At 29.3% G+C, this 13,635-nt stretch overlaps 1 protein-coding gene across 1 annotated transcript in view; it reads left to right on the forward strand.

The window, feature by feature from the left end:
- LOC124934469 (serine/threonine-protein phosphatase 4 regulatory subunit 2-like) overlaps positions 1 to 13,635 on the forward strand; it is a 31,574-nt gene that overhangs the window by 15,122 nt on the left and 2,817 nt on the right. Inside the window, exons 2-4 of the mRNA XM_047475010.1 lie at positions 8,929 to 8,950; positions 12,492 to 12,584; positions 12,723 to 13,228. Of these exons, the coding sequence (XP_047330966.1) occupies positions 8,929 to 8,950; positions 12,492 to 12,584; positions 12,723 to 13,228 (621 nt within the window). The remainder of the gene's footprint in view (positions 1 to 8,928; positions 8,951 to 12,491; positions 12,585 to 12,722; positions 13,229 to 13,635) is intronic.

Consider the following 13,635-nt stretch of genomic DNA (forward strand, 5'->3'; position numbering starts at 1 on the left):
TTTTCTGTTGCAACCAATTTCTGAGCAAAAATTCTCAAGTCTTCAATTGAAGAAAATTGAGGATCATCCCGCAAATTAAATAAGTAAGCCCGAAGTTGTTGTTTCAAAAATAAATAATCTCTGCATGTGAAATCTTCGGAATAAAGTTTGGCAAGACGAATGAGTTTACAAATATCAAATTTGGAGAATGAATTTCTGGGATGAAGACATGATATGTAACCAAGTAATTATGTATTAACTTCTGAAAAATGATTATTCATTTCTTGCATAATCAAGTCAACAACCTAGCATTAAATAATAAATAATAACTATTAATAGATAATAGATAAGAAATAATAACTATTAATAGATAAGAAATAATATTTATTATACCTACCATTGCTATCAATTATCATATGCTTATTCATATCAAGTATTGAGATCGAGTGTAATTGACAAAAACTGTTAACTTGGTCCAAAATATCATGCCATCCATCTTCTTTAAATTTTTGTAATTGATTTTTCGAACTAGCAATCAATGACATTGCTTGAACTATATTTTGATCTCCTCTTTGTAGGCAAAGTGATAACTCAATTGTAATTCCCAATAAATTTTTCATCAAATGCAACACAAAAACAAATTCATAAAAAACTAACTATATAAAAAAAATATGAAAATCTAATTTAATAGATTTCAGCCTAGTTTTATGAGAATATAAAAAAAAAATAAAAAATATAAATAAAAATTAAAATACAAAAACGTGATAAACATATATTATCAAGTGAATAGACACTCGAGATTACGATTATAGAATATTAATGCATATAAAAATAATATATCAAATTCTTTATTTAAATACCGAACAAAACCAATGTAACTATTTTAACTTATTTATATAATTATGAATTAGTTTATAGATAAAATTAAAGGTGAGGGGCAAGATTTGATCACTTGACCTCATGTTCACCTTGTAGTTACAAAGCCAACTGGACTAAGAGTTACTTGTTAAATATATATATAAAAACAAATTATTTTAAGGTTGGGGAGGCCCGGGCCCCCAAGGCCCCCTTGTAGGTCCGCCACTACGACACGTTACTACAACAAAAACGGATTTGCGATATGATAGGATGAACGAATGAATAAAAAAAATTATGTTTATTTATATATATTATAAAATATTATTTAAAAAAAATGAAGTGACACTACAACAAAAATGAGTTTCGGCGACGCTTAAAAAGACTTCTGCCAACCTTTAAAAGCGTCGCTAAAAACATTACTGACACTTATTCTTGCGTCGCCAAAAGCAGGGTGGGCGCAAGTTTTTACCACGCTTATTTAAGCGTCGGTACAAGCGTTGCCGAAAGGCGAAAGTTTTAACAACGCTTATTTAAGCGTTGGCAAAATTAAAAAACGTCGCTAAAAGTCTATTTTATTTTTTAACTATTTTTTAAAAATTTGTTATTTTCTATTTTCATTTTAGATGTTATTTTTTATCTATACAATTATCACATTTGCCCTTCATCTCTCAAGTAAAGACCTGATGAACATAACCCTAAACCCTCAGGGTGAATCCATAGTCCAACACATTATAACCTTAAAACACTTCCAGAAACTAATGAATTCTCTCATATTTTATATACCAAAAACTTCTTCTTTTTCTCCAATGTGGGATAAATGTCATATTAACAACTCTCTCATATTTTACTTTTAATTAAATTTAAATAATAATTAAATAAAAGACATATATTAATAATATTATAAAAAGTTTAAAAATTATGTTAAATAAAAAATATTAATTAAATTTTAATGTTAACAAAATTTTAAGTCAAATTTAATTTTAAAAAAATTAAAAAATTAAAATAAAATATTTACAAAGTTTAAAAATAAAACATAAAAATTATTAAAATTTAGAATATTTAAATTATAAGGTTTTAACAAAGTTACAAAGTTGGTATATAAAAACAATAAAGGTGGTGGTATAGATATAAAGGTTGACAAAAGTTTTTTTCTTTTAATTTTTACTCACGCTTAATATGGGTTGGCATATAAGGGTCGCTGAAAGTATGTTTTGTTGCAGTGTGATATAAATGTAATGATACAAGTTTATCAAATTTTATGTCACTGTAAGCTAAAGACTTATTTATATATATATATATATATATATATATATATATATATATATATATATATATATATTATTATATTATTTTTTAAATTTAACTATTTAAAATTTTGTGGGCGTGTCAATTCGCGGATGAACAATTTGACTATTTCCTCTACAAATAAAAAAAATAGTATGTGCGTTTGTGGTACGATGATAATCAATCGACTGATTTTAGAAAATTATATATATATATATATATATTAAAAAAAATTCATGTAAATTTTAAATATAAAATTCCATACAGATTAATTTGTTACTTGAACTCATAATATTATGGTTTAAGTTCAAGACTTATATATAAATTTTTATTTTATTTTTTTAATTTATTGATATAGAGTTTTAAGGGTGAGTTAACTTACAAATTGAAAATTTGACTCGGTTATTTTAATAAAAACGAGTTGTGTGTTACAGTGCGAGTACGAAATGCTTTAAAAAAAATTTATATATATATATATATATATATATATATTATAAAAAATTAATAAAATATAATGTCACAAGTTTATCAAATTTTATATTAAATTTTAAATATAAAGTTGTAAACTTAATTTGTTATGGAGTAAGTTCAAGATTTATGTCATTTTTATTTTTATTTTTTAAAATTTAATTGTTTAAAATGGTATGGGTGTATCAACTTGCAATTAACAACCGACCCGTTTACTCTAAAAAAACGGGTCGTGCTTTGTGATGGAGAACCAAAATGATTTTAGAAAATTGTGTTTATATATATATATATATATATATATATATATATTATAAAAAAATAAAATTATATAAATGTAATATCATAAGTTTATGAAATTTTATATTGATTTTTAAATATGTTAAAGTAAGGTTATTATAATGTTTTTGTGTAAATTCAAGATATATATATATATATATATATTATTTTTATTTTTTAAATTTAACTATTTAGAGTTTTATTTACGTGTCAACTTATAAATTAACAATTCGGTTAGTTTACTGTAACATAAGTGCAAGAATTGAATAATTTTAAAAAATTGTGTTTATATCTATATTATAAAAAAATAATAAAAAATTTAAAATTTTATAAATATAATATCACAAATTTATTAATTTTATGTTGATTTTTAAATATAAATAATCTTAATCACAAATTATATAATGATTTTGCTTTATTATCCTTCATTCCCGTTTGGGTTCGAAGAATTTCCCAGGGCATTGTTATAACATTTTCTTTAAAAAATATCTTTGTTAAAATTATATAAATAATTTTTTTAATATTATATAATATAATATATTATAAATTTATATTATAATAAAGAAATAACTTAAAACTCTTATAAAATATAAAAAATAAATAAATATATTTATAATGGTATATATTTAATTGTATTTATAAGTGTTCGGAGTAGAATCAAAGTGAGATTAGAGTGTTGATATAAATATCATCCAAGTTCCATCCCCGATCAACTATCGGTTAAACCGGAAAAAACGCCCTAACGGGACAATTCAGATCAAAAATCGCATGTCGGATTATAATTGTCATCCTTAGTCACACATTTATCAAACTTTATGTTGATTTTAAAATATGAAGTCGTATTAGTTTAATTAGGTAAAGTGTGATTCTTATATTGTTAAATTGCAAGTTCAAAACTTATATATATGTCATTTTTAAATTTAATTCCTTCAAATTTTATGGCGGGTCAACTTGTAAAATAATAGCTCGACTCGTTACTCAAACAAAACGGGTCATGTGTTATGCAAACAAAACGGGTCATGTGTTATGTGTGAGTACTAGATGATTTTAGAAAATTGTGTTAAAGTATTTTATTTATAATGTTATGATATATAATTTAATTTATAGAATTTATGAGCGCCCGCAAATTAACAATCTAACTCGTTTACCTTAACACGGGTCTTGCGTTGTGGTGTAAAGACCGACTATTTTAGAAAATTGTGTTTATATATAGATAAATATAAAGATTATACACTTTGTTCATGAACATGTTGTTGGTAAGACATTTGTCATTCAATACATCTTAACTCGTTTTCAAATTATAAATATCTTCACTAAAAGTTTTTCATCTAAATGGTTTGCATTTTTTGTGACAAGCTCACAGTCTATATTACCCCAAAATCATGACTTTCAATTCAACTTAAAATGTTCTAAGTGAGAATCGAACCCGTGACATTTGGTCTCTTATGAACTAGTTTTATCAATTAAAAAGATAACATTGATTTATGTAATGTATATTTATTAATCATTCTGTTATATGCACTTAACCATGTATGATACTCACAATATTCACCAAGGAAAACAATTATACAATTGTTTTTCGTTTTAATGATCAAATTTATAAAGTTTTGTTACCGAGCTTATTTCTTTAGTTTCGAAAAAAGTTTATTTTAATCGTTTTTCTAATTCTCGTGGCTTATATTCCTCTCAAGTCTTGTAAATAAGACGATAAATTGTTTTGAAATCGTCTCACCTAAGTGTGAGACGAAGAACCAAAAATAGAAACTATCAAATCGAATACATACGTGGCTCTTTTGAGAGTCGTCATCTAACTTTCCTACGTAAGAAATTAGGAAGGAAGGTTTTCAGATTCTTTATAGGTTCGGTGTTTGGGTATATATGGGGATTGACCTCGTCGCTATACCCCACAATGCTAACTAAAATAAGCGGTATCTACTATGAAACTCTTGATAATGTATTAAAACACGACTTTCGTACATTTTTAATCTAAAATGATTCCAACATAACCAAATACGTCTAAGTCTTCTACATATGTCCTATCTTAGATCTATCAGATTACTCTCGATCGATTCTTATACCCAACTTATTTGTAAGCAATAAAATAAGTTTAGACATCTATAGTTGAAAAATACTGATGAGGACTAAAATAAGCAATAACATGAAATAATTCCAAAAAATATGTCGAACACATTTATCGAGGTTTTATTTAGGAGCATTTAAATATTTTTATTTTATTTTATATTTTTTACTAATAGAACACACAGGTCGGTAACATTTGGAACCGGTATGGGAACTGAAAGATGTCATCCGATAATGCTAGATTACGGCTAGCCCTAGTGAAAAATCTTGAGCTCCCTATAATTCTTTGTTCTCGCCTACGGGTAAGATGAGTTCTTTATTTGTCTAATTTGTAAGCATTATTTATGCTTGTGATGATTACTTACAATAGGTCTTCGTTCGTGGTAATGGTTAATTTTTCTTGACGAAATCCTAATATTTAGGGCTTGTTTGACCTAAAGGTTATTAGGATTTTATTCGGTTTTTATCCCAAAACTCAAATATCTCATCACATATCTAATCAATAATTTTATCTATATAAATACCCAAATTATCCTCTACTTAAATATTTTATTTTATATTAATAAAAATTCATTTTAATATATATATATATATAATATTTATTTACATTTTATTTTTTTAATATAAATTAAATTCTGAAATTATTTTATTTTAAATATTTTATTAATTACTTTCAATAAAATTAAAACACAATATAAATCCAACTATAACATACCATGTTATAAATTTAAATAATTCAAATAAAATAATAATTATACTAAAAAATATATTTGAATAATAAATAATTATTAATTTATAAATATACCTCATATAAATTAAATATGACAATAATATTATCCTAATATGACAATAATAAAAAAATTATATTATTTATATTAAATAAAAATAAATTCACAATATAAATAAAACTATAACCTACTATATTATATAATATATCATTTAAATAATTCAAATAAATAAATAATTATACTAGAAAATAAAATTAAATATATTTAAATAAAAATATTAATTAATTTATAAATATATCTCATCTAAATTAAATATTTATAAGGAAATTTATTCAAAATTTTTGATATAAACTAACTTTATATCATTTTTCTAAATAAATATAATAATAAATAAATTATTTCATTTAAAAAAATTATATTAATTATAGTAAATATAAATAAACCTATATTATCTAATATAAGTGATTTATAAAATTAGTATTCATTTAATTTTTTTATTTCTCTGTTAATAAAAGTTAATATTAATATATATAGTTTTTAAAATTTATTTTATTATATTTTAAAATTTATTTTAATATAAATTAAATTATTTAATTTTAAAAAGTATTATATAATATATATATATATATAAAGAGAGAAGGGGTATATTGGGAAAAAAATTAAAAAACCTAGTTTTTATCTAATTCAGTCAAACAAAGTTTTTTTTTTTTTTTTTAAACCACCAAAAAAACCAGTAGATCAAACAAGTTCTAAGAGTCTTTTCTCACATATTCTCTCATTTCTTGTTGATTTTCATTGTTATGTTCTCATTCCTTTAATTGATTTCTAATCATTGTATACAGTATGGCCAATGATTAAATTCATTTAATTGACAAACATATGTCTGAATTTTCATTTGTTGATAAGTTAATCTTCTCTATGAGGCCAATTTTCTAATTTATTCTATCTTTCTGCTTGATTCAATCCGGGTTTCTTCCACTTTGTTTGAAATTAAAGATTTAGCCTTTAATTTTTGAAAGCTTATAGATTTTTATGAGGTTGGGGTGTGATCCCGGCTCAGCTCGGCTCGGCCTGGCCCTTGTGTAAGGACAGCCGATTTTGAGTAAGACAACGGAATTGCAATTGTATAGGTCATATTTTTTAATATTTAATAGTATTATTAATTATATATTATATTATTATTTTTTTTAATATTAAATATATATTATACAATATATATAATTTTTTATCTTATTTTTAATTTCTTATTTTTATATTATAATATATTAATCATTTATATCTCATTTTATATTATTAAAATTAAAAATTTTAAAAAATATAGTTTCTATTTGAAGGACAAAAAATTTAGACCCCATATTTTCAGATCCGAACCCTAACTGTGACTCAATTACATAATTGGTCTCGTTCGTCGTAATGGCTTCGCTCCATCTCAGATTTTCTATCAATGACTAATCTTTGTTTTATAAGTACAGAATGGAAAATGATTACATATATTTAATTGACAAGCCTATGCCTGAATTCACATTTATTAATATTTTTTTTTTATTAATATATAATATTATTTATAATCTATTTAATTTAGACTAACTGAAATATTTATATAATCTTCTTATTTAAAATAATATTTTATTTATATATAAATTAAAATTATTACTATCATTAAACAAAATTTAAAATAAAATAAATATGAAAATAAATCATATAATTAGTGATAATATAGAATATAATATTTTGATATAATAATTTTATGTTAAAATCTTTAAAAGATTAATAATTTTAATTTATATAAAAAATATTATTTTAAATAATAAGATTATATAACTATTTTAATAGTTATTTTAAATTAAATATATTATAAAAAATAAAATAAAACTTTTCCTTAAAACTAATTTATAACAATTTTAAAAAAATTATAAACTTATAGTATATATTAGAATTATTAAACTTACTAAATAAATTTAAACTTTTGAAATATTTTATTATTTGAAAATAAAATCATTTAGTTAAATTATTAAATACATATTATTTAATTTGTGAAATACTCTAGTAACATTGGTTGGACTGTCTGCTTTCCTTGCAGCTGCTACTCCTTGTTTTTTATGTGATAAGCTAATATTGACGTGAATTAAAAAATTAATAATAATTGCTACAGTTGGCAAAAATTAACATCATCAAAAAAAAAGTTATTACTACATTTAACATCTCTAACAAAGTTATTAAATTTGATATCTTTTGAAACCCTTTTTTAAATTATAAAACCCTTTTTTGAATGAAAAAGAATAGAATCAGTAAAATTGAGGAGAAAATAAAAGAAGTAATGATTTGGTATTATTTAATGTTGAAAAAAAGAAAAAATATAACGAGAGAGAAGATAAATATTTTTTTTTTCATATAAGTTATTCAAAAAGTTTATTTCATTTAAATGTTTGTAATTTTTGTTTCATGTTGTAAATTTATTTGATAAATATGTGGAATTTGAGTTTTTATATAATCACATAATAAATGTAGTATAATTAAATATAAATTTACCCAAAGAAAATTGAAAAATCTATTTTCTATTCTTGGTTTCCCACCTTTTTTTCTTCATTTTTGTCTCTTTTAAAATAATAATTATGAGAAGAAATAAATACATAAATATAAACATGATGTTACATCTGAATCAACTTTCACAAAATGACCTTGCAAACTTACTTATTTGACCGGGTGGAATTTTATAATTTTTTTTGCGCTCGTGGTGTTCTATTTTTTTTTATACGATTTTGCCCTTGTCGCGAAACGCTAAGTCACTTAGCGTTTCGCGAAGTGGATTAGAGGTTTGTATAAATACCCAAATAATTTAATTTCCCTAAATTTTTTTCTCTCTCTTCCTCCAATTCTCTCCTTCACTCACGGTGGCCGGCGACGACGGCGGCCGGCGGCGACGACATCTCTGTTTCCTCCAATATCCATACAAATCAAACCCGATCAGAGCTCTTCTAACCTAACTAATTCATTTATGTTTATCTATTGCCGATTTCTAACCCTAGATCTATTTTGCATGCAGGTTTCTTATACTATTTGAACGGCGTCGAGGTAGATCTTCATTCTAACAGTTATGTTCTTGTTTACATTTTCTTCATTTCAAAAACTTTTTCATATTTCCTTTATTTCCATCATTTTCTCCGTTTTGGTTGATTCTTATTTCTTAAATGGTTCATATTGGTTCATGTTTGAGCATTTCGTTAGGTTATTATTTGTTATCTGTTCATATTTGCAGAAAATCTCTGTCTGATAAGAGCGTATGTGTTTCCGTTTCAGATCTGCTTACCGTTTCGCTACGGACTTACCGTTTCGCTACGGACTTACCGTTTCGCTACGGACTTACCGTTTCGCTAAGTATACCTCGCGATTCGCTAAGTATCAAGATTTTTTGTTATTTATAGTTAATCATGAACTTCATTTGACAAGGTATTTACATCACTTCATGGTTATGAAGAGAACATGTGTTAACAAAACAAACCTTCTAATTTTACATTGGAAACATTTAGATTCTTCAGAAAATGCCTTTGAAGAATCTATCATTGACCTCCAGATAAGCAAAGATTGGCTGACTTTGATTTCGTTAGTCGTTAAGCTAAAGAAATAAATTTCAAACAATTTTCTCTTATCTGGAGTTCAACGATCGCTTCTTCAAAGACTTTTTCTGAAGAATCTAAATGTTTCCATGTAAAATTATAGGGTTTGTTTTGCTAACACATGTTCTTTTCAAAACCATGACTTTGTTGTTGATACCTTGTCAAACGAGATAGATTACCTATGAAACCAATAAAAAATTTTGTACTTGACGATTCGCTAAGTACTACGAGCTCCAGCTAGGAGAATGGTTTGAATTCGATTTCGTTATTAAAATATAGTAGCGAAAACGTATTCAAACCATCTTCTCTTAGCTGGAGCTTGTTGACCTCTCGATTCGCTAAGTCCCTCCCGATTCGCTAAGTCCCTCCCGATTCGCTAAGTCCCTCCCGATTCGCTAAGTGCCTCCCGATTCGCTAAGTGCCTCCCGTTTCGCTAAGTCCCTTCCGTTTCGCTAAGTGCCTCCCGATTCGCTAAGTGCCTCCCGACTCGCTACGGAAGTTGAAGAGACGCGCGTACTCACACGCGCTAGACCTTATATATTCAAAAAATTCAGAACATTTCATTTCAACCGCCCGACTCTCTCTCTCTAACCCATTTTCTCTTCACTGAATCTTGTCAAGCCCGATCATTTCTGTTTTCTTCTCGTTCGTCATTAAGGTTAGTTCATTATCATTTTCTGCTTTTTTGTTCATTGGTGGTTTTTGCATGTTAGTGTAATGTTAAGTGTTTCTGTTCAGTATATATTTTTTTGCCAGTAGGGTTTCTGTTCAGTATATTTTTGTTGCCATTAGGGTTTCATCAGGGTTTCGCTAGGTACCTTCCGATTCGGTAAGTACCTTCCGATTCGGTAAGGACCTAGCGATTCGCTAAATACCTAGTTGTGGTCGATCATTTTCTGGTTTTTTGCTTTTGGTCTTTGCATGTTAAGTTTAAGTGTTTGTTTCAGATTTTTTGTTTAGGGTTTTTGCATGTTAAGTTTATTGTTTGTTTCTGATTAGTTTCGTATTGTTTCCGATTCGGTAATGCTGTCTTATGTTCAGTTAACGGTTTCGCTCGGTACCTCTCGATTCGCTAAGTGCCTCCCGATTCGCTAAGTGCCTAGCGATTCGCTAAGTGCCTCCCGATTCGCTAAGTACTTAGCGAATCGGGAGGCACTTAGCGAATCGCTAGGTTCCTCCCGATTCGCTAAGTTCTTACGTTTGTATGTGTTTGTTCTAACATTTTTGATGATGTTGTTTCCTTTTGTAGATGGCAGAAACAACTGTTACTGAGTTTCCCGGTCGGATTTCGTGGAAAAGTGCCCTCACCTGAAGAAGATTGTGAATAAGTTCGAGGAAATGGATCTTCTGGAGAGTGTGTACAATACCCAGTTCAGATCATTATTCACAGCCCCCCTCTTGCAGTTCTCAGGAAGTATTGTACATCAAATGTTGATGAGGAGGTTAAGCTCAAACTCCAAGGAGATAACTTTCATGGTGAATGGGCAAAAGCTTGTATTTGGTATGAAGGAGTATGCGTTAGTTACCGGCCTATGTTTCGGCGTTTATCCTGAGTTGGACCAAGAAAAATTGCGCTGTTGTCCACCTCTCTCGGTTAAATACTTTAAAGGGAGCATGAGTGTGAAAATGTGCGACTTCGAGAAGGCTTTTTTCAAATGCAAAGACAAGGAAGATGCATTCAAGATGGGGCTGGTATGCCTGATTTGCCAGTACCTATTCACATTTGACCTAAAAAGAGTTATATTTCCAAAAATACTCAACATGGTGGAAGACAAGGACACTTTCCTCCAATATCCATGGGGGAAGGTCACCTTTAGAGCCACCCTCAAGGGTTTAAACAAGAACATGAAACATCTCTGTACCTCATTTTTTGACAAGAAGGAGAAGGCTGAACAACCTTATGCTCCTTTTGCATATAACATCTATGGGTTCGCATTGGCACTTCAAGTGTGGACGTATGAGGTCATCGAAAACTTTATCCCTAAATTCGCCAGAAGGAATCAGATTAATGACCCTCTACGCCCAAGGTTGTTACTCTATCATTCCAACAGGAAAAACACATCGATGGAGGTAAAGACTGCCCTAGAGACCACGGATGTGACTGAGATGGAAGAGTCCTCCATGGAGAAGAGGTTATACAGTGGTGATGTATTTGAGCAAATCGACGAGACAGCTGATGATTTTTTTGAGGGATTTACTGATGGGAAGGTAATAAAAGATGATTTTGATGAAGATGATGAAAGTGAAGATGAAGAAGTTACTCTGATTCCCCCCAAACCTGCCACGAGGAAGAGAAAGGCTGATGCTACTCTTAAAGAAGCAGCCAACTTGAAGAAGAAGCTTGCTTATGAATCGATTCCGGCCCGCATTCTTACTCCCCCATCCGCGACCCCAAGTCCTCGGGCTGACACACCTTCTCCTCAGGCTGACACACCTTCTCCTCGGGCTCCAACACCTACTGTTGGATGTGATTTTAATGAGATGAAGGAGGAGCTGAAAATAGAGTTGAAAGAGGAGATGAAAAAGATGAAAACAGAGCTCATCAAAGAGCTAAAAATCACAATCCAAGAAACTCAACAAACTCACGTTGAGTCGTTCAAGAAGATGGTTTTTAATATGTCCACACAGTTGTTAGAAAAATCCAACAAAAGGATGTCCATATTATTAACCAGATTAGATGATATGGAGGATAATATAAAGAAGAAGAAGAGTAAGAAGAAGGATTCTAAGAAGGCTGTGAAGGTCGAAGAGGAAAAGAATACTGAGGTATGGAGATATTTTACATTTCATTTCGTTAAGTACATATCTGATCTGACCAGTACCTATTTTGCAGGTTAAGGATTGTAAGAAGGATGTCGAAGTTGAGAAGAGCAAGGTTGAACAGAAGGAGGAGAAGAAAGAGGTATTCTGCGAACTTTTCGTTTCGCAAAGTAGTTTCCGTTTCGCTAAGTTAGTATTTTTCGTTTCGCAAAGTAGTTTCCGTTTCGCTAAGTTAGTATTTTTCGTTTCGCAAAGTAGTTTCCGTTTCGCTAAGTTAGTATTTTTCGTTTCGCAAAGTAGTTTCTGTTTCGCTAAGTTAGTATTTTTCGTTTCGCAAAGTAGTTTCCGTTTCGCTAAGTTAGTATTTTTCGTTTCGCAAAGTAGTTTCCGTTTCGCAAATTATTTGTTGTCGATTCGCTAAGTGTGAATTTTGTCTATTTTGTAGGAGATGATAGCGATGCAGGAGACTGTGGGGGATGATGAGAAGGTGAATGATGGGACTGATGGGAAAGACGATGTAATGGAGGACAATGAGAAGGTGGAGGATGAACAAAAAGAGGACGTTGAGAAGGTGGAGGACGCACAGAAGGTGGAGACCGATGAGAAGGTGGATGATGATGAAAAGATGGATGAGGATAAGGTGGAGAACGATGAGAAGGTCGATGATGAAGAGAAGGTGGAGGATGAAAGAAAAGACAACGATGAGAAGGTAGATGATGATGAGAAGGTGGAGGATGAACGAAAAGACAACGATGCGAAGGTGGAGGACGTAAAGATAGAGGTTGAGGCTAAATTGGAGGACGGTGAGAAGCTGGATGGTGTGGCTAGGGTGGATGATGTGGAGGTTGATCTGAAACTGAAGGATTTGAAAGTGAAGGTGAAGGATGAGAAGACTGTGGGGGATGTGAAGGCAAATGATGACAATGATGACAATGACGATTTCCAGTTATACAATACTCCTCCTAAAGGAAATTATGGGAGGAGAGTGAGGAAGCCGAAAAAAGATGACTCGTACACCAACCCTTCCTTGTCAAAAATGCCCAAGACAAAGGATCCTATGAAAGTGAATCACCTTCAAAAATTTGATGATGAGCTACTTCATAAAGTTAAGGCGTGGTTGGATGATCCAAAAACCGATAATTCGACAACGGATTTACATACGGTTCAAGCAAAGAAGGAAGTGTTGGTTAGAGTTGTAAGAAACCAAATTCCGACTACGGGCAGCAGCCATTGCATGCGTACAAGGAAGTCCCGAAACTTCGAATACTCTACAAGTGCAGTTCATGTCTTTCAAATTGACTTTGAAATGGGACTGATTGTCATGCACATAAAACTCGAATCGGTTAAGGGATTGGACTGTATAGAATCTGGCCTTCTCGAATCCCTCACGTAACACCTTCTCATAATTTGGAGATAAAACTTCTTCGTGATTAGACGCTCTTTCTCTTCTATCGTTAAACCATTGTTGTATTGTGAATCTTAAATACTCAGCCATTTCTGAAATGGGATACTTTCTGGCTTCCCTGCTCTGACTATTGAAACTCTCAGCATAATTGCTTGTCAGTTGATTGTATCGCTTACCGGGAAAA

The sequence above is a fragment of the Impatiens glandulifera genome, chromosome 1 (assembly GCF_907164915.1).
Source record: "Impatiens glandulifera chromosome 1, dImpGla2.1, whole genome shotgun sequence".
NCBI classification, from domain to species: Eukaryota; Viridiplantae; Streptophyta; class Magnoliopsida; order Ericales; family Balsaminaceae; genus Impatiens; species Impatiens glandulifera.